Below are 24,117 nucleotides of genomic sequence, written 5' to 3'. Positions count from 1 at the left end.
TGAATTCAGATCATTTGGTCTCAGGTTGAGGGTGCAACTACACCAATCCCCTCGGTCATTTATTATGCTTTGTTTCTTTATGGAATATAATTTACTTCACTTATCTTCACTTTACTCAACTTTATTTTTTCTCGAAATTCGACAACATAATTATTACTTTTTTATCTTTTTAATATAATAATAAATTCTCTCAAATGATTTTTCTTAATTGACATTACAATTAATTTTTAATATTAAAATTCTCTCAATTATTCATTATTTTTTTCACAATTCAACAACATAATCGTTATTTTTTTTATCTTCTTTCTCAATTTAATAAGAAATTATCACACATAATTTTTTCTAACAATTATTACAATCTCACTTTTATATATATATAGAGAGAGAGAGAGTGAAGTGAAGTTAAATTCAAGCCATTACCAAACACCACCTTATTTTTTCATTGATTATAAGAGATGTTCATGAATTTATTATAAAAATAAACAAAAAAGTAAAATAAAGGGGAATGAAATGTTTCACTGAGGAGATGGAAGGAAAACTTCTTCCTTTTCCTTCCATCTAAATCGACGGCTTTTAGCAAGGAATAGAGGTCTTTTCTTGTTTACATAGCTTTCTCTTTTTCAACTGAAAGTACTAGCTGGATCTGAGTTTTACTGGTTTGTCCGAAGAATTAAAATGGGACAGAATGGTCCACCCATGATAGAGATTAATTAATTAATCAATTATTTATTTGTTTATTCTCCTTTTTTATTTATTTATTGGAGTGGAAAGCTGGAAGAACAACTTTATGGGAGTCTCAGAAAATCTAGGGATGAATAATACCATTTTTGTGGCTGTCTCTGACAGAGAGAGACAGAGCGAGAGAGAGAGATGTGCATGGGAAGAGGATTGTAAAAGATAATGCCAAATATTTGTGCTGTGGGGATTTTATGTCTGTACTTAAAATCTACTTTTCTTTATGTTCTTGAGAAGTTCAATTAGTTGGTTAATTATTAGATTGACAGTGTGTGTTGTCAGACAGTTGCAATGGAAAGAATCAACCGTTCCCCATTTGCTTGCTTCTCATCAACCGGACAAGAGACTCATATATAATTCTTTTATAAGAAGATTCAATAATTTATATTGAGAAATTTCAATTTATGATTGTTTTGCTTAGATTGCGCTACGCTCTCCGGCTAACGCGTGGCGGTGCTAAGTTTGCTAGACGTGTTAAGGCACTATCCCAAGAGTGCGCAGGGTGAAACCACCAACTGTCCTCATCGTACTAAAACGTAGAGTGTCATGGCCCCTGAGGTCCAGAGGTTTTAGTCAGCAACTGGGTTTTTGAGATAGTGACGGTGATGTCGATCGGGGTGTTGATGATGATGAGCTTTTGATGATGCCGCGATCATGAGGGTAAGGCCGCTTCGATCCTCCCAAGTGTGCGCGTGATTAAGTGGCCCGATATTTGTAGGAAGGCAGCCTGGAAGCCGCCCTTGAGGATATTGGTCACGGCCTCAGCCTGTGAGAGATACCGGCATCAACCTGAGCTGGCCTGTGACTAATACTGGCCTCTGAGAGATGTTGGCCTCAGCCTGGAAGTCTTAATTCTAATGAAGAGATTGGATGCGTGTCTCGGCTATTTGCAAGTTGAAAGTTGTGAGCCTTAAGCTAGAACTCTCGACTCGGTGGAATAGATAGCCCGTAAGCTGATCCTAAGTGTAATGCAACCACGAACCTCGGAAGATTCGTAGCCTGTGGATCTCGACCTCGCAAAGCCAAGAGAAACCGTACCTAGGTCCGAAAAACTAAGCTTGGGTAAAAGTCCGTTCCTTGCCCGGAAGTTGGAAAAGGGGTAGAAGGGACAGGTGCTGAATGATCGGCGTTGTGTAGGAATTAGAGGTGCATGGTATTGAAGTGTGGAAAATGTAGTTATGTAAAGTGCGGTGTAAGAAACATAAAGATACAAGAAAAGTAAAAGATAAAGGAACAAAAAAATATATTAAAGATGCATGTTGTGTAGTTATGTTGAAGGGGGTACAAATGAATACCGAACCAGTATATATAGGCTTGACCTAGGATAGAGCCCAAGATACCGTAATCGGAAAGCGTCTAATAAGAAGAAACTAAATAAAGACTATCCTAGAAATTATTGTCTATTTGGAGATATTCTCTCCACTTATTCCTAACAAAATTGGAGAATAAATCTCCATTATTCCTAACATAAAGATAAGACGAAGAAAGAAAATTCACTAGATCTATGCACGTTCGGAGCGGAGCATTCATGCAAATATTCCACTTTTCGGAGCGGAGCATTCATGCAAATATTCCACTTTCCATTTGCATATTCATGTATATTTCTTTTGCATGCGATAACTTTTCATTGTCTTGGGCTTCACGTAGTCAATCATATATTATCCTCTTTTCTAATAGTCTTCCCAAACTTCCCAATCAAGGTAATAATCTTCACATTACCATCACTATAGAATTACCTCATGCATGGAAAGTCCTCGAAATCGGCAAGACCATTATTACACGTCCATGGCCAATATATTCATAATCTTCTTTCACTTGGCTACTCTTTCATGGAAGAAATAATATGAGATGTTCCTCGAAATAGAGAATCCTTGCCAATCGTAGAGCCGTTCACATTCATTCCCACCCGTACTTGGAAACTTACCACAACTTCCATACTTGAGCCCTCCAATCTCCACATGACTGTCCAAAATCAGGTGATGCCGCGGGCTAGGATCAGGTCTCATCTTGGGCTTCGGTCATAGGCCATTCTCCTTGCATGGGACTTGCTCTTCCAAACCAATCAATAATGTGCTGCCTTGTGGGCCCAATTATACCCATAAAATCCATCTTATCCGTCACATGCCCAACGAGCTCCACAATTATCACTAGGTGCAGATATTTAGTGTAAACAAGGACCTATTAACTGTAATTAATCCTCATTCGAGTATCTAGTTGATTCTTGCAATAAGATACTTCTGAGGAGTTAGGTGACACTTTTAACATATGAAGGCGTGAAATGAACCCATGTCAAGAACAACTCACCACTGTGTAATAAGAATGAAGAATTAATAGTATTGGATGTTGGACCAACTGACAGGGACATAAGTTTATGGGTCTATAGGTCCAACCGGGTTTTAAATGTTATCTGGCCACATAATTAAAGATTAAATAGATTTTAATGATGCTAAGAAGAAATATGACAAAGATTTTAATGTTGTTAAGAAGAAATGTGACAAATAACTATTGCAATAATTCCAAAGAAAGAAAGAAAAATTTCAGACGGTAGGCCTGAGATAGGCTTCAATACGAAAAGCCCAATAGAGAGGGGTAAAGGAATGTGACCATTACTATTATTTTATGTTAGGGCCATTTATAGTGAATTACCAAATGGGCTCGAGATGAATTGAATTGGGACGAATCAATTACAAAGCCCGCCTGAATACTGGTTATAAAATAGCTCACTGAGGAATATAACTCCCCAATGACTCATTTTCAATCAATGAAATTATCTTTTCAACACCCTTAACTTCAATTACATTTTCCATTACGAGTTAACTCCTTTTACTTATTCAAGGCATCAAACCTCGGGATATCCATGTTTCCTACAGCATGTTAGATCAAAAGACTGTAACCGATGAGGCTGAAACCCCCTGGCGGCGGAGCTACAGAAGAGACCGAACACGGCAGAGTAGGGGAAGAATCGTCGTGATGAGAGAGATAGTCCCTCCGTTCCGGAGTCCGTTAGAGAGGAACAGGTGAAGTGGGTCAAGAGCCCATGATTGGCTAGGAAGGGTGAGCTATTATATTTGCCAATAGATTTGCAATTTCGGAATATGGTTGGAACTTCCATAATTCGATATCACACTCTGTACTTACAACAAACTGTCATCTTGATTGAGCTTATCTATGTATACATAACTGTGAGCATCTGCTATCAGCTCGAGATTTAATCGAGGGCATCATGCCCGGATCCTAGTTCAAGTAGGAATGCTTATATTCAAAATAAATAGAGATTATGACATTGTTAGCAATTGGTTTAAACTCTTGACATAGTCGAAACCCGAGATTGAGTAGCTCACAAGCACTGCTGCTCCATCGGACACGCGACCCCAACCCTAGCTAGTTTTCTAATTTTTTGGAATTTGGCGCCGAAGAGACTCCATTTGAACTTCCAAGTCCAAGTTCCTCTTCCTCTCCATCTCCAACTCAGCCCTCAGCCTTTCAATCACCATAACCAGCTGCTCCTCCTTGCTGCTAGTGCTGCTGCCTGCCTCCATGCTTGATCTTCCCTCCCCTCCAAGCCCTAACCCTAACCCTAACAGCCCAATCAGATAATTCACCTTCTGAATCTCATCCTCCAAGCTCCTTTTTAGCACCACCAAGGTCCCGATCATTGCCTCCCTATCGAGTCCCTGAGCTCCGGCTCCCTGGCTCTGGTCGTCCCCTGCCACTTGGGCAGCGGGTGAGCTCAGGCTCGATTCGTCCGTGCCTCCACAAGATGACACACCCGACTCAACCCCGAACTCGGCTGCTTTCTCTTTCAATATTGATTCCTCAGTGAGTCGAGTGGGCTTGGTCGTTGAGTCATCTTGGGCACATTCGATGGGGAATACCGGATCGAATTCGAGCATGTCCTCATTGAAATTCCACCCGCTGATTCTTCTCACCCTCATGCCAGCTTCTTCATCATCTTCGCACTCTTCACCTCCCTTGTGGATGGATATAGAGTGAAGGAACTTGGTCCGCCGGAATCGTTCTTCAACACTGGGCAATCCGAGCAGTAAGCTCTTTACAAGGAAGTCCGAACCCTTGCAGTTCTTGAAGAAGGGATGCTTCAAGAGCTTATCAGCCATGGGCCTCCTCGAGGGGTCTTGGTCCAGACAGGAAGCAACCATGTCCTTGAAAGCCTTTGAGAACTTCTTGTTACTATCCTTCTTGAGCTTCTCATAGTCGGAGAATCGGAACCTCTTCGTGATCTTCATAAATAGGGACTTCGAAGGGGAAAGGTGAGAGTGAGGGGGCCGACCGTGGGCCAGTTCCATGGCCGTGATCCCAAAGGACCATATATCGGCCTTGAAGCTATACCCGGTGTGTGAATGGATCACCTCTGGCGCCATCCAATACAGTGTCCCAGTAACATCAGTCATCAAAAGGGACGACGAAGAAGAGCACGAGAATCCTTGGCTCGTATTTGACTCGTAGATGGAAGCTGAGACCCCAAAATCTGCCAACTTAACGGACCCATTTGAGTCCACAAGGATGTTACCAGCTTTGACGTCTCTGTGCAGATGGCCTTGATTGTGCAGGTAAGAGAGAGCCAACAGAGTATCCCTTAGGACCACAGCAATGGGCGGCTCTGATAGTCCGCCAGGGAAGGAAGAGGCCACGATCGACTGCAAGGACCCTGCAGACATGAAGGGCATCACAACCCAGAGGCGGCGGCCCACTGTGAAGGAACAGTGAGCGTTGAGGATGTTGGGGTGGGATAAGAGGGACATGGTCTTGGCCTCCCGCCTGACGCTGTCAAAGTCCGCGCGGGACTGATCAAGGTCAATCGACTTGATCGCGACCACCACCGAGTCCATGGGCAAGCACACTGCCTTGTACACCACCGCGCTGACTCCTACCCCAATCTCATCAAGGATCTTGTAGGAGGTAGGGTCAAGGGGGAACTGATGTCGCTCTGGTTTCTTTGACTCTTCACCATTGGCCATCGAGGGAGAATGCAGCACAATAATTGTCGAACCGGGCTATTTGGGACAGATGGATTTATAAAGAAATGAACGTAAAGGAGTCTGAGCAGTTTTCCCGTGAGCAGGAAGCGGCGGTGGATGGAAGCTTTTTGAGGGTGAGACGATGCATGTGATAAACAGCTGCTTTACGGAGGAAAGGCAGAGCCTTCAGGTTCTTATCATTAAATGAAACAAGGAAAATTGCTTCCAACTTCTAATAAAATCCTCCCCATAGGCTAAATCCCGACATCATTCGAGATTTCGCAAAATTATGAGCCATATCTCAGATTTCACACAATTAATGCATCAGCCGATAGTCTCATTGATCGGTCATTATGGCATCATAAATCGATTTAGCCACACAGAGTCAGAGAGGCTCTATTAATGACAGATCTCCTGTCATAAGAAGATGAGCTTTTTACAAGAGAACGGAAGGAACTTCATCCTTCCAGATTAGGTGTCATTCCAAATAAGATTGCTAAGACGAACTTCCGAGTCCCACCTGCAGAAAGCTTTTGATGAGGAAGCCCCCGGTGGCTCAATCATCTGCACTGATACATTATTTACTAAACCGTGCTCCACTTTTGAGATTTGAAGCCGCTATAGTTGATTCAGCATACATTCATATGAAATCATAAACCCTGTTGGACATGAGGACAAACTGAGATTATTGACAATGGAAAGAAATTCCCAACGAACCAAATTTAAAATACTCATGAAACCGTCTGTTGCTATAATGTGACATCAAAGCAAGAAAGCCGACTGCAGCAGTGCCAGTCTAACCAACAAAGTAACAGGACATATCCTAATTAAAGTCGGAGAACTTTCGTTTGGCCTCTATGAGACAAATAAGTGATACGAAATCACAGGAATCACAATTCTCCCTGGTCATTTACAACAGAAGATTGTCAATGGAAGTTCAAACTGCTCCTCGTGATCATAATAATGAGAAACTTTTGGACCAGAAGCTGCTGTACTGTGCACTTCCTCTGGAGACACACTAGCCACAAAAAACATCGGAACACGGGTTGTATGGAAAGTTCACCATTATAACACGAAAAGATTTTTCCATTTCCATTAGCAGAGGATAACGTCTAAAAATTGTTAATTCATTTTAACTTCCCCTTTTATGTTTCAAATTGTCCACATTTCACATTCTATACGTATTTTTCTTTTTACTGCAGTTGCACTAGGAGATCTGGGAAAGACGGATTTATTATCACTACTCTAATCATCAACCGAATAAACTGCCCAACTTAAGGAACAACTATTTTCAAGTTGAGATAAGCCGTCAGTGAAAACGAGAATGAAAACTAGGATATTTCCATTATCATTCTGTTTAAGTGATAACACACGAGTTCATCCCAATTCATATGTATACCCTCCTTACAAGTGCTATAGCCAACATGCATTCAGATGAGATTACACCAAATGTACAAATGTCAATCGATGCTCCACGAAATGATTTTACATGCACACTTCTGGGCACTTTCACAAACAAATGTTCAGGGAAGCGAAGAGAATTAAGGAATGACTAGTTACCTAATCAAAATTTCCATGGTCCACAGGCTACCGAACAGGTTCTTTGCACTTGTTAGCCTTCTGCTCTGCGACATACTCCCTGACCCGCACGGCTTTGGTCCTCATCTCAGCAATCATCTTCTCGGTCTCGTCAATTATTTGCTTAGGCAAATGAGCCTCCATGAAATCAAACCACTCCCTCAGAGTCATCTTTGTCAGATCAGGCAGCGAACCATCTTCCCTGGAACTTTCATTCACCCCACAGATATTCTTATTCCGTGCTTCAACATGAGTTCCCCTGCTATCCAATACATGGGAACATCCTTCTCCTAGATTTGGCTCTGCCCCAGTAAGAGTTCCAACCACATTCCCATTATCCGACTTCACATTTCCATATTCTTTTCCTAAATTCAAAATTTCTGCACTCTCTTTATCTTCCCTACCTTCATCCCGTGCCTCTTCTACCGTGTGCAACCTCTCCACATCCTCCATAATACCCATTTGCTTCTCCTCATCTAATTTCTTCCTTCTCCTCGAGCCTGCTTGCGCTCTTTTACTTTCAGCTTTCTTACCTTGGCATTCCAACCCATGTTGTTCCTCCAAATTTTTTGAGAATAAATTTTCCTTATCCCCATTCTCCTCTCCCGAATTCACCACCCCAACCTCCTCTGTACTTTCCATAAGATCAGGACACATCTCTTTCACTGCATAGTTCCCCAGAACACCTGCTTGCTTCTGCTCATCTAAGTTCCTAATCCTCCTCGTACCCGCGCGAGTCCTTCTACCTCCAACAGCCTTCTTCTCTCCACATTCCGACCCATACTGATTCTCGGAAGCCCCAGCACCCACTGATGCAAAACCTAATTGCTTCTCCTCTAACTTTTTCCTACCTCGGGTCCTTCTTGGACTCACCCGGGCAGGCCCCACCTCCACCTTCGAGGCTCCTGTATTCCCCAATCCCTCTTCCGGGTCTAAATCAACAATCTCACACTTCAAAACACTACCTTTCGCATCCTCCTTCAAGTCATTCACCTCTTTCGCACCTCTACGCGATTTCGTCTCCACAACAGCAGAATTGAGCTCAACCGAGATGGAAGTGGACTCACCGATCTTAACGACATCCGCGTCGCCCAGGAAGTAGGGTTTGCCAGGGGAAACGGAGGAGTCGTTGAGGAAACTGCCATTGGAGGAGTCGAGGTCCTGGAGGACCCATTTCCCGGATTCGGGGTCGAAGTCGACGGAGAGGTGCTTTGAGGAGATCCCGGCGTCCTTGATGGCGACGTTGTTGCCGCGGACAACCCGGCCCACCCGGACCCTGCACCCCGGCCGGAACTCTAGGGTTTCGCCGGCCCTCGGCCCTTTCGTGATGTGGAGCTTCAGCGGCTGAGCATCCATTGCTCTGCCGAAGAGAGAGAGCGAGAGAGAGCGAGAGCGAGAGCGAGAGCGAGAGAGCGAGAGAGAGAGGGAAAATGGGAAATTTGAAAAAAAAAAGAAGAAAGGCGGCTTATTCTTTTTTGTACTTACAATTTAGTCACTTATCTATTGACTTATTCCAAATTACTACCAGGAAATTTCTTTTTGAAAAGCAGTCATTCCATTTATTTAAAGTTGCGTCCCACACCGTTCAATTTGCGTTATCATTGTCACTTTATATTAGACAGAGCCACTGACCGCAGGCATCGTCGGGGGACGTCATAGGTCTGTGGTTATCATGAGCAGGTTACTTAAACCCTAAAACCTGACCTCGAAAGAGGCTCACCCGTTGGGGGTCTTTGCCCGGAGTTTCCCCTCGTGCGGCTAAAACCAAAGAAACACCGATGCCCACGCTCTGTGACTGGCCTCGAGATGGTTTGATGGTGTAGCTGCTGGTACTCGAAATGTACCCTGTGGCTACTGTCTCCTCGCCTCTCAGGCATCCCCCACTTTTTTTCTCAAGTTTTTAGACCATACATTTGACCATGCTGAACCGATTGATGGTTCGGGTAGACCTCAGTTCGTTAACCTTCAAATGAACCTCTTACAAGGTACGCAGATCAGATTAGTTAGGATCAATCTGCACTTCAGGTTGACGTGGTCCTGGCAATGAGACCGAGTCTCCCATGACTCCAGTCAAGCGGCTATTGTTTCATCGATTCACAAGGCCGATCAGTTTGTCAGTTGCATATGCATCTAAACCTGCAACCATTTTATATTTGCACCTCGAATTAAGCTGTGGGGTGATCTGAAGCTTAAGCCTCAACTGTAGTTTTCAACAAAACTGAATAGTGCCGGCTCAAGTGATCCTGAAAGTTCAAATGAGCTGGAGCCTCGTCAACACCTTTCTCAACCTCGACGTGCCCTATTCAAGTAACACTAATGATCTTCTTCAATCAAATGGAGCATCTTTTTCAAACCAAGTGTCATTACACCGTATACCAGAAAAAGAGTAACTGCACATTCATTTATTGAGATTGTCTGAGCAGTCGAGGGGCTGATAACTTCGCATCTTTCACTGGCTACGACGTAACCACATTGTACAAGAGCTCTTCTGGCAGGGCGGACATAAAAAAAACAGAGCCCCGCTGATAGTTCTTTCGTAGTATGTCAGTTTCTGCTACACAGATCCTTTGCAGTTGCTTCTCATCCAACAAAAGACCCAGCCAAATTCTCATGTAAACCTACGAGAATGACATGACATACGTCCCCGCATGATAATGAAAAGATTAATAACGCAACACCCGACAAGTTAATCATAAGAGGCAGGAAAAGCTCACCAGCTGTGCATCGCATGTGCTGCAAATGGGACCTATGATGGTCCACATCGACACTACAGGTCCAGGATAGCATCTGCAGAGAAGAGAATACAGTGATGAAATTCAGGACAAAGGTGCATTGAATATATAAGTAAACACCAAATCATAAAATCCTAGTTGGCGGCTAGGTAACTATGTCCTTTGAAAAACCCTGTGGTGCACAAGATAAGACGGCGTCAAGTCGAGAAAATATATAACAAAGAAACGACGACAAAATGACTCCATCGATCTCAAAGTCGAGAAAATGAGTAGAAAAACAGCAGCGCAATAAAAGTTCAGAGAATTAGTTAAGGATGAACAAATAAGGGATTCTCGAGATCATTAGAAACCTGCCATCCATTCGATGAAGACACAAATAAAGATATTGGCACCTTCATAAACATGAACATTTGCACAATACAAACGCATAGAGCAAAACGAATGTCTGCTGACAACAGCAGTAAACTACTCGGATTGTTTTAGGGAGAAAAGGAATACCTCTCAACAGATAAAACAACTCTTTCACATGATTCTTCATATCAAGAGGCATGCTATGTTCCATTACTTATTCGTGTTCGTTCTAAAATCAGAGTCCTTTCAAAGCCGAAAACCAAACCTTAGTCAATAGGTTACCCAGAATAGAGACCAAAAAGATGTACCATTAGGGTTATTTGAAGAGAGATATTTCCTGATCGAGCACAGAATTCGACTCATTGGCTTAAAAATATATATTATATAAGAAATAAAAGCTTTACAAAACTTCAGCAGGAGATTCAAAAAAGACAGCACATTCCGTGCGCAATCATTATATTTGGCAACTAAGTATTAGGAGAAATTGCTAACGGAAGCAAGCCAAATGATGGATTACCAATCACCACATAATCATCAGTACTTGGAACTGTAATCTCACTATAGATGTTCAATAAGATGAATTTAAATTTAAAACCCATAAAAAGGCAAAAAATCAAAGAAGGGATAAGCCTTTCCATGAGGATCACCTGATAAGATTTGTAAAGCATGGAGAAGCAAAGTCATGCATCTTTACCTTATAGAAGGGGCTCGCTTCCACATAGGTGGTGCACGGCTTTGTGGAATCTTCAATGAGAATTGACCTGTCTCAGGAAGCACTCCAAACTCAAGGATATCCTGAAGCATTCTGAAACGGGTAGCAAGGGTCTCCAAGTCCAACACTGCACCTTCTAACGTGTTAGAGAACATCGAATTTAAGCGTATTGTGCTCTCACTTTTCAATTCTTCCAATGCTGGTGCAGCTTCTTTCTCCTTGTCTTCTTGGATATCAAAGCCAGTAACACTGTCAGAGGAGTGGGTCTTTTGAACCCCTGAACCAGAAGGTTCTAGAGTCCCTTTAGATTTAGCAATGCTAAGAGGACCTTCAGCTGCTAGCGGTGGTACTATCTCCAATGATGATGGTGAGCTCCTTGACCGAGCCTGGGAAGAAATAAAGCACTAGATCTAGTATTCTTCCGAGCTTCGTGTGCAGAACGGGAATCAGCAGGTTTGCCTGCAAAAGTGTGCGACTTTTCAGTCAGAAATCCACCTAAGTGAAGTAACGGCAATAGCTAACCACCCAATCTCTGTTCGACACCATCCTTATCGTCAATTTTATTTCTTATCCAAAATCAAACACAATATCATTCTCCCAACGTCAATTGCAGGATTAGTCCATCAGGTGAAACATGAACTCTACAAAGACACTTCTTCACAGACCAAAAACCCGACTTATAGCTCGAGAAAAGTAAAGAAAAAATTGCATTTGGGCTCCCTTTTCTTTAATGGACTTTATTTTCCAGGAAATAAATTTCCAAATTTTCCATTGTTTGGCAGCAGAAAACCCTCTATTTAATGAAAAACATTATCTCTCAAGCAGGAAAATCAGTTTACATAACCATAAAATGATGTACGACTCAGTTATATTCATTTTTCAGAAATTGCCAAGGACCACAAAAGCCAATCCAAGGCCACTGCTGCCACCCAGCATATAATCATCAGCCATCTGGGACAACCTGAATAGACCAGACCAGGTCAATTCCAGCATGCCACACCAGCTGCTTAATGTGGGTGGCAACAAACCTGAATGGGCTGGTGCAGCGAAATTGATCCGAGCATGACTATTGGTTTCAGCAGTAGAGAATAAAACTCATACAGGTTTTCAAGCATAATGCTCTGGATAGTACCTAGGTACAGATTGTCACTCCATACCTTCATTAAGAGGCTTGATCAACTGAGCACAATGGCGGTTATGTTTACCAACCTGCAACCATCAAACACTGGCAGTTTAATTGGTGAGAACAGTAGAAGAAACCAGGCCCTCAAAATGAAAATTAAAGGATCATCAGAAGGCAAAATGATGTGAAATTATATATTCGATTAAAAGCATAAAATCTGATGTAATGATCATTACAGTGCTTATTCCACTTAATTTCAAATAATTCATAACTGAATAATTCCCTGATTCAGCATGTACATGCATAAGCCCTCGTCCTATCATCAAGTTCTAAAGCGATCTAGATCTTTCAAGTTTCCAGTGCAGGGGAAAAAAAATCAAATGAAAAAAGAAATTATCAGAATGATAATACACCACCTTCCTGGTATAAAAACAAGTTGTGGAATCAAACTGCACAATCAAATTAACACAGAATGGGAAATACAGGACTATGGGTCCACCTTTATGGTTGGCAAGGTCCAACCAGTTTCTGGAGACCATTCTAGAGAAGGGCGCAGATCCTTCGAGTAAGCATCCCATGTGTCTCCTTCACCTTCTGGAGGACGGGGTAACTCTATCTAGCCAAGGACCAAAACTAAATGAGATAAGAACAAAAGGGCTTCCTCTCTGTTAAGAATACATAACCGGTACATGAAGAAAGTGAAAATATCCTTAACAAAAGCTATCAAGTATATAATTGCAGACAGGTCACAACAGAAACAAATTTTAACAATGTAAATCTTCTAAAATCCGAAAATCATTAAGAATCTCAATCAGAGAAAAAAGCAGGTGGAGCTGTTGGCATCAGGTCAGGAAAACTCCAGTATGTACTCTCAACATCAAGAAAAAGTGTCCAACATCCAGAACACTCAATATATGAAGATATATGTAGATGCCCATAATTATAACGCCATTTCAAAACTCAAATAGAAAGGCAGCATCCAGACCCTCAGCTCCCTCTATTGAAAATATCATGCAATTGCAGGTTCATACCCAGAGGAGATGAACCCCGAAGACTTTCTTGTCCCTCATAACCTACTTCTATTTTTCAGGAAGGCAGGAAAATAAGTACCTGAACCTTCTCATTGTCCAGTACTTTAGTCACACGTCCAGACCAATAGCAGTTATCTTTCCACCAGTCAACCAAGTCTCCCTCCTTCCACTGATCTTCGGCAATAACAGTCAATTCAGAGCTGTCATCAATATTGATCTTCTCGCTCTTGCGACGTACTAGGGGGAAGCGCGGGCGCACCATCAATTGCTGTTTTTTTGGTTTAACTGATGGAATATTCTGGTACAATTTCGTTGGCAAAATTCCTGCAATCTCAAGTGTTTGACTTAATATTAGCAATACAAGTCCTGTAAGAACTAAGACTGAATGCAATTGAAGTTTGAATATTTCATAGAAGGTTATCTATGCAGTAAAGGACGATGATGCCCGGGTTGAGCTTACTTTCATCTGGAAAATCATAATATCTCAAATGCACATATGGGTCACCACTCCTTCTTGTAATCTTCCATATCTTATAGACAAGAACAACGGTTTTGCATTTTATAAACTGTTTCCCAACAAGAAAAGAGACTACCAAACAACAATGCACAGTAGCTTAGTTTTATGATAACCCATTGAGAAGTGTTTCTCCAAACCTTGCAACAGAACCAAGTACCATAAAAGCCGCGAATAAAAGATTTCGACTCTGCTAGCTGGCCGACTTCAACTGGCAAGTCATGCTCAACCATAATTGGGGATAAGATGCTTTATGCCTGCAATGCATGCATAGAGAATTTAGAGAAAGTCCACGTTCAATATGGTAACATAAATTAGTACAGTCAAGCAACAAAATCCTACAGCGCCAAATACCAACAAATTTTTTCTGTCACTTCGTGCCACCTTTTACACTCAGTTTGGATTGAGTAGCTGGAAGGGAGTTAGACGGGGTCAGAGAAGTTATTGTTCCAGCTTAGCAAAACTTCAGATTAAATTTGGAGTGTTTCGAAACCTACAAGCAAGCTCAATTTCCCAAGCCTTCCACAATTAGGAGAGTTTGGATCTCTCTTACCTAGAGATATTTGGACAATTGTGCCCCCAACAGTACATAATAAATCAAAAAAGCCTAACTAAACCCTCGGAATGTTTTAATAACGTTTTGCCAAACAAGGGCTTTGAAAACTCTTCAATCCCCTCGAAAAAGCTTCCCTTCCCCTAGTCACGACCTGAAAATTCAGCAACATTTCCCCTGAGTTCTCAATATTCCAAATATTAACCTACTAGAAAACTTCATAATATTTCCCAAGCAAAAACTATCCAGCTAATTCGATGCTAAATACATCTCAAGAAAATAATTAAATCTACGAAAGAAACTTCTAAAATATCTCTCACAATAACCTATAAGCGGTTAATCAAAATCTTTCATAGTAAAATAAACTATTATATAATTATTAAACGAATATTTATTCTTAAAAATACATATAAATAAGCCATAGTCAATATTCGATCCATCACATAACCCACAACCACATAAATCATGTATACCTTATCCAAACCCTCACCAAGCTCAAGCACTAGCAAACAGTCAGACCATTCAGTATCATGACAAATTCAGACGAGCTCAACAATCATTACATCTTTTACGATCAGTCCAAACATCAACAAAATCAAGAAACACAGCCATCGGCTCACATTTCCCCACGACAAAGTTATGACCGGTACCAGTCCAGACATCAACAGAATCAAGCAACACAGCCATTGAGTCGCATTTCGCCATGACAGAGTTATGACTGGCCTGTCCAGACATCAACAGAATCAAGCAACACATACATTGAGCCGCGTTTCCCCATGACAGAGTTATGACAGATACCGTGACCTTGCACCCCTCTGTTAAATCCTCCCTAACTCCCCATATCGCCTCTCATAAGCAAGGCCGCCCATTATCAAACCTCCAACCTAGCGTCCATCTTATATCCCGCCAGATAAGCGGTCTAGTGTCCCTTTTTATATCACGCCGGATCAATGGTCTAGCGTCTCTTTTTATATCCTGCCAAATCAACAAGCGCCCCATTTTCTATCCCGTCGGATCAACAATCTAACGTCCTTTTTCCTATCACACCGGATCAACGGTCTAGCGTCTCTTTTTCTATCCCATCGGATCAACAGCCTATGCATCTCATGGCTGTCAGCAAACAAGTAACATCAGCACACACAAACACGTCACATCATCTCATAATTAAATAAAGCATTAAAGGTCAACATCTCACACAACAAATCAAAGCCAAATTCTCAATCTCTAGCTATTACAATATTATTCTCAAGATACCACATATAATTATAATATCATTTGACAATGGAATAGAATACGTACAAGACTACAAAAAATAATCATCAAGTCAAGCTTTCAGGGTGCAAATTTGCAGTCTCCTTGATCCATATCCATTATAACCACAAAAATAAGGAAATATGCAAATGATAAGCTGACTCAAATATAGGTATGACTTTACCTCATTCACACAATGAAACTGATAGAATGGATGGACTTGAACTCCATGACTATGGAGAGCCTACGTATCTCATTATATCGAGAATCAGAGACCATCTAGTTCTTATATCCCCATTAACTTATATCTAGAAATTCAGAGTTTGTAACTAGAGATAAGATATTCCATATCAACACCTAATTCTTCTTGTTGGAACTAACAGTATATAAAACTTAACTTATGTAATTTCACCCAACACGGCACAAAAGGATACATTCATGGTCTCCATATATTCTTGCATATCATATTCCTCTTCCACCATTTAATTAAACAATCTAATCAACTATTAATTCGAAATTCATAACATGAACAACACGATTGAATGGAAGAAACTGGAATGAAAAAAAGCAACTGCCTGCCTAAACATGCCTATATCCTATTTGGCTCCAACCTAAACCCTTTTGGCCTAATTTCCCCCAATCTATCACTCCAATTTCAGAGTTCCACTTACCTAAATACTTCCAATTTCACAAGAACACAATCAAATGAAAAGCTTAAATAATCAAAATCCACCGAATTGAGAGCAACTGCACCTCTTTCCTTTGAACGTTATCCTATTTACTGTCCTGAATGTTCCCTCAGCTTGCTGTGTCCTCTGCCTCCAATCGGGTCCCTTTCCCCGTCATCCTCTTGCTTACACTCCGTTTACTCGCCTTGACCTCTCTACGTAGCTCTCTCTCTTCGCCTCTCTGTACCGCCCGAGTCCTCTCTCTCCTTTTCTACGTGTTCCAATTAGGCCAAACCCCAAAACTCCATCTTCCTCTTCATCGAGCTCAAGCTCAACCTATTGCACCCCTTCACTCTCTCAGTCCCTCTGCCGTTTACACCCAAACAAAGCTCTCGAGCTCTCTCTCTCTCTCTTTCTCGCACCGTCTCTCCCTCCTTCCCCCTCTGTGTTTTTCTGTAACTGCCAGAATATAAAAGATAAAGATCAGCCGAGGCGGTGGGAAGAAATGGAAGGAAGAATGGGCGTGTCAACTGTCATGGGTGGGCTTAAAGCCCACACTATCAATCGGTTCTAATGGGCCCAAACTCTTCTTCTTTTATTAATTTTAATTTTATTTTATTTCTGTCAAGTGGACCAACCAACGCAGAACACTATATATATGTATATATACATATGTAAATGCCGGGTTTCACAACCCTAGCCCCTTATAACCCTCTAAGCAGGATACCCAAACATAGTGTTACAAGACACTTTAATACTACAGAGACCAACTCAGGTTTCGACTACTCTTAAAAGCATTGTTATTAGAATTGGACCGGGCCGGCCGGTTTGACCGGTCGGACCGGATACCGAACCTATGTCCAGTCCGGTTAGTTAAAAAACCCAAAATGCACTAAAAAATCAGTGAATCCATAAAATCGGCCAGTTTTTAAATAAATCCATCGAACTCATTCGAACCGGCTAGTTGCATGAATTCAGAAATTTAAATGAAATCTGAACCGAAGCTACCCCGACCCAAAATGAAAACGACCAAAAATCACAAAACTAAATTGAAAATGAGCACAATTGAGTCAAAATCAGAATCGATTGAAAACTAGTCTTCTTCATCTTCACTCTTCATAACCTCCACGGGTAAGTGCTCCATGGTAATCAACCAACCACCATCAACAAGCATCCAAATATCTCAAGAATATCAAAGACCACCAAACATGTTCCTCTCAGCTCTCAAAATTTTGCAACAATTCGTAACTAAACCCATCACTCCCTCTTAAGAAAACCCTAAAGATTTATGTCCTTTTCTTCCATTGATTTAGATAAGGCGACGAACATAAACCCAACAACCTTGAAATCAAGAACATGAAAGAGCTTCAACAACACTACAGCTCATGAATGCAGAGGAGGGAGTTCCAGCAGAAGATGCAGTTATGGAAGCCGAAGTAGTTGATGATGCCATCGTTGCGCTTGACCGAAGAACAAGATTTGGGGTTGTTGAAGATTTGGGGCTGTTCAGGAGGAGCTATGGGAGAAGAAGAGGTCGGTGGGGAAATGAAGAGGAAGAAGAATAAGCTATAGGAAATTTGATGTAAAGTGAAATTAAATTAGAGCTACAAAATCTATACCAAAACACAACACAATATATAGTTGAGCACAAGGACAACATATAACATAGGTTTTGCTTTTGCTTTCCATAAACATTTATCTCAAGAACACAATTTGAAAATATTGACCCCACCTCTAGATATAACTTGACACATTCTAAGTGAGGAAGACTCCAACAACGGAACTTTTCCATGGAGTAAAATATTGATTTCCTACAAAGAAGAGCGTTTTTCTCATCTTATTAAAATAAGCAGGAAATTGCGTGAAACCAATAATATGATCATGCATCTTATTCTCTCCATTCTCTAACAACTTCTTAAATGTTTTGACTAATTCTACTGTGAACTGTTCAATGGTGCATCGATTTTGAAAAATGATTCATATAGAGGCAAGTGCATTAGATTAATCAAGTTTTCATCTCTTTGTGCCAACTTCATCTTCACATTTTAGCTCTTAAATAACACATTTGAGTTTTTTCGCTCTCTTTCACTTAACTTAAAAGAAAGTTCATAAGTCCATAATAAACTTTCAAAATTTTCCCAAAAAAGAAGAAGAAGAAGAAGAAAATGCTTATACCTTCTGAATTAGTATTTCTTTCACCACCTTCATAAGTTGGGTATGTTTCTACATGTCCTAGTAGATCTCCTCTTCATAGAATTTCTTGGGAAGTAGGAAAAACTACCGTTACATATGTCAGCACCCCATTTTGGCTCACCAATTCAGGCAAGGCACATCAGCAATGATTCGGGCCATGACTTGAGCATCGATGCAGAAGAGGGCTTGACAAAGCGGCAAATTGTTATTCATTCTTTAGTCAACAAAGATAAGCAGATGATTCAAGCGCATGACAGAAGAACATACGGAATCATCCAGTAACATACAGAGCAAACAGGGAGCCCATATGGCATCCAAATCGGCATTTTCAGAGTACATTGCGGACAGTCATATTTTCGGATAGTTCGATCCATCGTCGGAAGATAGCCAATATTGGACTTCAAAAATCCACATCAGTGCCAAACAGATGAAAAGTGTCTTCAAACGCATTTTGCAAATCATATGCTCTATACATAACAACTTTCTGTATACAAACAACTTTTTTAGTGAAAGTCCAAAAATGCCGGTTTCTCATAGAAAAGTTAATTCCAAATGTCAGATTCGGCCATACCCCACAAGCATACAGAGCATGAGCAGTGTTTCAGATTGTCTCTTAGAAGCCACACAGACACTTCAAATGACTTATGAGTGACAAAATAGGCATACCTCTCTTCGGAAATGCATAACCGGAGACCGGTCTGACGGAATAACGGCAAACAAAGTTGACACTGCATTGCCCTGAAAACCCTAAAAGACAGACGCAATTGGGCAAAACAGACAACAAAACCCTTTTCAATTTCCCAAATAACCTCCGAGGAGCATAAAATGTCATTTTCAGTGGAAATCCATATTCGGAGGTCCTCTTTGGGGAAACTTGACGTCGGATGCTTACCTTACACAGTGCTAGCCTTCCCAAGGCTTAATGTAGAATCGTCAGAATGAATTACACAACTCATCTAGATCTCCCGAACAATGCTTTAAAGGTCTTAGAAGCATTTTTCATGTCCTTAAAGGTCCAATCTCGACAAACAGATATCACAGTGATCTCCGGAGCGCCTAAGCAACTCAGAAAGCAATCTGAGAAATCCAGTTTCGGCCTCCTGGGACATCTCCGGCTCCGCATTTGCATTACCGGCTTAAGGGTCAATTGTTCATGTTGTTTGACAATTTATGTCGAAATGACCAACGTGGGATGCAGATACAATATATGTTGTCAGAAATGGCTAACTTTGCTCCAATCGCCTAAAATAAGCAAAAATCGGCTTCCAAGCCCAAAAATCACACGAACATTCCATTGGGAAAAATGGATGATTTCGGGCTCGTTTGAATCGTTTTCGCGCGCACAATGACAATTCGATGTTCGTTTTAGTAACGAGCCTCAAACGTGCAATCAATTGAGGCCCGAACTTTGTCCCGAACCTTCCTCAAAACACGTGGGACCCACGGCATGCCCTAGGGCAGCCGTAATTCCCATTGCCGCCCTCTCCATTGCCTCTTGTCTTCTCTTGCACACTTGCACCAAAATATCTTCAACTCTTCCAAGATCACACTCCAACTTCACTTCCATGCCATTAATGCTTCTTGGCTCATCTTCATGAAGAATGCATGGAGGAGATTCATCATTATCTTGCTTAGCAAATTCGGATCCCCATAAGCATGCCCTTAATCAATCTTTTTCTCACTTAATTGCACTTAAGCTTAACCTATATATTGCATTTATGTCATTAACTTAATCACAAGTCACCACATGCCATCTCTCTAGCATTTCTTACTCTTCAAGAAGCTCTCAACTCCCCTTTAGTTCTAGCAAAAAATCGCAGCAAGCAAGGGCAAGCAAAACCCTCAAAGACTTAAGTCGGAATCATGGTATTTACCATCCCGTCTTAAATCCAAACTTCACCAAACTTCACACGGTGGCGATGTCCGACCCGACTGGTGCCGGACGGGTCCGAAATTCCAAAGGTACTCTGTTTTTCGTGATCTTTGCAGGGCTGTGCTAGTTTCACGGGACCTACGGAAGCGTGAAAGGAATAGAAATTCAAAATTTCTTACCCGTGAAACTAGATCCCAAGACCTACTAGTAGAATGGGAATAGAGAAAGTGTACCTGAAATCTTTTAAAACGTCGATCGAGCGTCCCAGGCGTGATGCCTCTACCGGTATCCACACCGACTTCGTCGACGAGTCTTCGAGATCAGCGGTGCTAGCGGCCAATGCTCGAAGGAAACACCGGTGTGACTCCGATAACAATAAGACTAATGGATGTCTTCAAATCGAACAATTCGATCCAAACTCTCGTACACCCATACACTCATATATACAAAACATACATGCACACACATATGTCATCTATATATATACATATATCCATCCCATTTCTGATGGCTATATATATGCATTCGACAATGCATTGACTTTGCATGACTTTCATGCAAAATGAGGCCACATGGAATGCACTTGGCATCCATGCAAATGACATGTGTCTCTTGGCATGTGTGTGCCACGTGGCTCTCAATTCGGGTCCCGTGTGTTTCTGTGTTGTGTATCGAATTGAGTCCATCAAATCTAATAAATCGGGGTCTAATTAATCGGTAAATTTAATCTCATTAAATATCCGATTAACTAATCGCACCGTAACTCGTCTAATCTCTATTAGACAGATTTAGTGTTTCAAAACCATCTCGTCGATTTGGTCGTAGTGTGTGACCCTGTAGGTTCCCGATTACGTTGACAGTAATATCGAAATCTCTATTTTAATATTACAAACAGTGAGTGGCATCTAGCAATGCATCACTGCTACTCAAGTAATCGAAAAGTCAATTTCTCGACGAACCTTGTAACCTATGTTACCGTGCAGTATAATCCCTTTGTCCTCTATATCTCTATTGAGCCCAAGGCATGGTCGTTGTCATCCTTGTATGGCTCAATCTCTCTTTCTTGGTTTACCGGGTAAGTCTATCAAAACAAATGAGATCGATATCCCTATATTGACTCATTTGGGTATGCATACATTTATAGACTCTGCCCACCAAGCGGCCGTGAGATATCACTCCCATTACGTAGGAGAGACAAATCCTATCTTGGTCACTCACATTCATCTCCATGCTCTATGGTATACCCAATAAACTGTCTTTATAACCAGCCTGTTACGGTGGCGTTTGACAGTATCAAAGTATACGACATTACATGTAAGAAACTATGATGACCTCAAGTCAAAGGACCACTGCACCATAGTCACTATGAGATCTGCTAATGACAGTCACGTAACAACCCATGTAGCAGTCTCATGACGGGTCAATCCAGTACACATTACTCTTAATGTATATCTGCGGTGTGACTCGATGTCTCTACATCCATGACCTGTGAGACTTGGTCATCAATCTACACCCACACTAGTCTAACCGCATTATCGTTGTCCTAATTAACGATAATACTTTGACTATGGACATTTAAGAATAGTGTTCAGTCATTATAGGATCTCACAATCAAGTCACACTTGATGCCTGTTGAACCTACTATTCCAATGACGTTATTGTGTAAAATTAATATTCAGTGCAACCCATACAATAACATAAATGCCTCGTACTATAATGAACTATATGTCATATTACAGAATTGATGACAGATTGCCTCTAGGGCATACACCAATTCCCAACAGGCTGTACGGGTCGATCTGATAACTCTGGGACCAAAGGACCACCACAGTCACCTTCGAGGGTCAGTTAGGAGTCAGGAGCCGCTGACCTTGCCTCAAAATTCCATCGGGAACTTCCGTGGTGACGTCCGACCCGACTTGTGCCAGTCGGGTCTGTTTAGTGTTCCAACCGGGTCTGTTTGTGCATTTCGGGTCTGTTCAACAAAAAACGGTCCAAACCCGACCCAACAAAGGTCCAACTCGACTTCTAACAGTCCCATCTCGCATCCTGGGACTAGGTATGACCATTCCCGACTTAGAAGAGCTAGGACTTTTATATTCTCGTTGCGTTTATGGAGTTATAAGGGGTTTTATGCATGTTTTATTTCCAAGTTTTAATCTTTATGCAATTTCCATATTATATCATGCGTGTTTATCATCGTTTAACGTGCTAGCATGTTGGAAAATGTTTAAATCGAAGTCGAGAAAACCATATCGACCCGGAAAAGCCGAGATAACTCTAGGATTAACCTCTTGGAGAGGTAACCGAGGGTATTCTTGACCTTTTGGGTCAAGACCGGATTCCTTGCCCCGATTTGAGTTGTTTCCCGAATTTTTATTTTTTCCCAAGTCCATGGAGCCAGTATTGTTTTATCGATTCTATAAACAACGTGTTTGTGCATGTTTGTATGTTTGAATGCCTTTTCCAAACTCTTAGCAATACCGGCTTTGTTAAATACATGTCATTTATCGTGTTTAACATTTGAGCATGCGAGAAATAGTCGAAATTGGGTTAACGAGAATGCTTGAAACCCGGAACGGGTCAAGGAAACCCACGGCTATTCCCAAGAGGAAAGAGCCGAGAGTTCTTTGACTTTATTCGGGTTAAGAACGGTCTTTTTACCTCGATGAAATCAATTTCTCGGATTTTGTGCAAATTGCAATTTCAATATCGTCGTAAACCCCGCATGCTAACAACTTTAAAACATTGTTTTTAAAGTAAAAATGCATGAATTCAAGTATCGATGACTATTTCGGGGCCATTTGGATTCCGAGGGTATTTTGTTCATTTTGACCAAATTATCCTCGACCTTCCTGGACTCGTCTTGGTCGCCGTGTCATGAATTGTTTTCATTAAATTAAGCTTTTCTGGCACTCATACCTCATTCAGTGGATTAATTCATGATTTGTCTGATTAACTGTAACCTGCACATTTATTGCATTCGGCATTTAATTTTAAGCTGTAATCCACAAACGGGTTAATCGGGATGCTCACATGATTAAACCCACTTGGCACTGATAAGTTTGCATGAATTGGTAATTAACTGATAACTCGCGTCGATGAGTTGTCAAATGACGTTAATGCCTTTTTCAAATCTCACATTTCCAAAATCCCGAAACGTGCGGTCCAATGTAGCATGGACGTCTAGGAAGAACTTGTGTGTCTCAACTTGAGTTTTACTTGATTTCAAGTAACTCAGGTCAGGATACAGAAGATCTTTTTAGATCACTTTCGGTTAGATCGACCAGTTCTTTGGCTTTTTCGGGGTTCTTGCACAACCCTGGACGATCCAGGGAATTGGTCGACACCAGCTACAGGCCGAGGTGGCCAGCACTGTGATGTTTCCCTTTTCTGAAAACAATTTTCAAATAAAGGGTAAAATCGTCTTTTCACAATTCAGCGATGCCCCTAAGGTTAGCTTGACAGAAACACTACGGTATCAAGATAAGAATAGGCTACCTGTTCAGGTGCAGGTTCATCTGCAAAGCCTTTTCTTATCCATTGATGAGTTTCTGTCATCCTAGCGAAGACTCGGGTAACTAGAATGGTTATCTCTGTTAGAAAACATGCAAAATGCGGATTAACCTTTCACTCGATCTAACCAAACATTAGATGATGGTTAGGAGGAATTCTAGATTCTAAATCTAGAGTCAAAACACGAGTTTGATTAATTCAGTGGAAATTCAGTGTCACAATGCAAAACAACTGTAAAAGCAATCCACACACACGAGATTTGACTCTCTTTGTCTGGTTCTCAAACCAAAGCTAAATGCTAAAACCTTGGC

The 24,117-nt window shown here is 41.4% G+C and overlaps 2 protein-coding genes across 10 annotated transcripts; both read right to left on the bottom strand.

The window, feature by feature from the left end:
* Positions 1-3,814: 3,814 nt before the first annotated feature.
* On the bottom strand, positions 3,815-5,843 carry LOC116207574 (serine/threonine-protein kinase BLUS1). The gene has a single exon (XM_031540574.1). It carries the CDS (start codon positions 5,709-5,711, stop codon positions 4,125-4,127), a length of 1,587 nt encoding a protein of 528 aa, XP_031396434.1. The 5' UTR covers positions 5,712-5,843; the 3' UTR covers positions 3,815-4,124.
* Positions 5,844-5,988: 145 nt separating this feature from the next.
* On the bottom strand, positions 5,989-16,687 carry LOC116207575 (FHA domain-containing protein At4g14490). 9 transcript variants are annotated; one of them, XM_031540576.1, is made up of 9 exons: positions 16,310-16,687; positions 14,250-14,459; positions 14,107-14,163; positions 13,318-14,009; positions 12,707-12,819; positions 12,242-12,293; positions 11,067-11,543; positions 7,272-10,076; positions 5,989-6,370 (listed from the first exon to the last, which is right to left on the bottom strand). In XM_031540576.1, exon 8 carries the CDS (start codon positions 8,643-8,645, stop codon positions 7,299-7,301), a length of 1,347 nt encoding a protein of 448 aa, XP_031396436.1. In that variant the 5' UTR covers positions 8,646-10,076; positions 11,067-11,543; positions 12,242-12,293; positions 12,707-12,819; positions 13,318-14,009; positions 14,107-14,163; positions 14,250-14,459; positions 16,310-16,687; the 3' UTR covers positions 5,989-6,370; positions 7,272-7,298. The 9 variants fall into 9 exon arrangements, with proteins under 9 accessions (XP_031396436.1, XP_031396435.1, XP_031396437.1 ...); XM_031540575.1 differs by lacking the exon at positions 14,107-14,163 and having other exon boundaries at positions 13,318-13,562; positions 13,893-14,009; positions 14,306-14,459; XM_031540577.1 differs by lacking the exon at positions 14,107-14,163 and having other exon boundaries at positions 14,306-14,459.
* Between the last annotated feature and the right edge of the window lie 7,430 nt (positions 16,688-24,117).

Source organism: Punica granatum, chromosome 5 (genome assembly GCF_007655135.1).
Source record: "Punica granatum isolate Tunisia-2019 chromosome 5, ASM765513v2, whole genome shotgun sequence".
NCBI lineage: Eukaryota > Viridiplantae > Streptophyta > Magnoliopsida > Myrtales > Lythraceae > Punica > Punica granatum.
Note: the sequence above shows the minus strand (reverse complement) of the source record. Positions and strands in the feature narration are given on the sequence as shown.

What these genes read in the sequence shown, in the direction of transcription:
- LOC116207574 (XM_031540574.1), bottom strand. Translation starts at nt 5,711, where the DNA reads ATGGCCAATGGTGAAGAGTCAAAGAAACCAGAGCGACATCAGTTCCCC.
- LOC116207575 (XM_031540576.1), bottom strand. Translation starts at nt 8,645, where the DNA reads ATGGATGCTCAGCCGCTGAAGCTCCACATCACGAAAGGGCCGAGGGCC.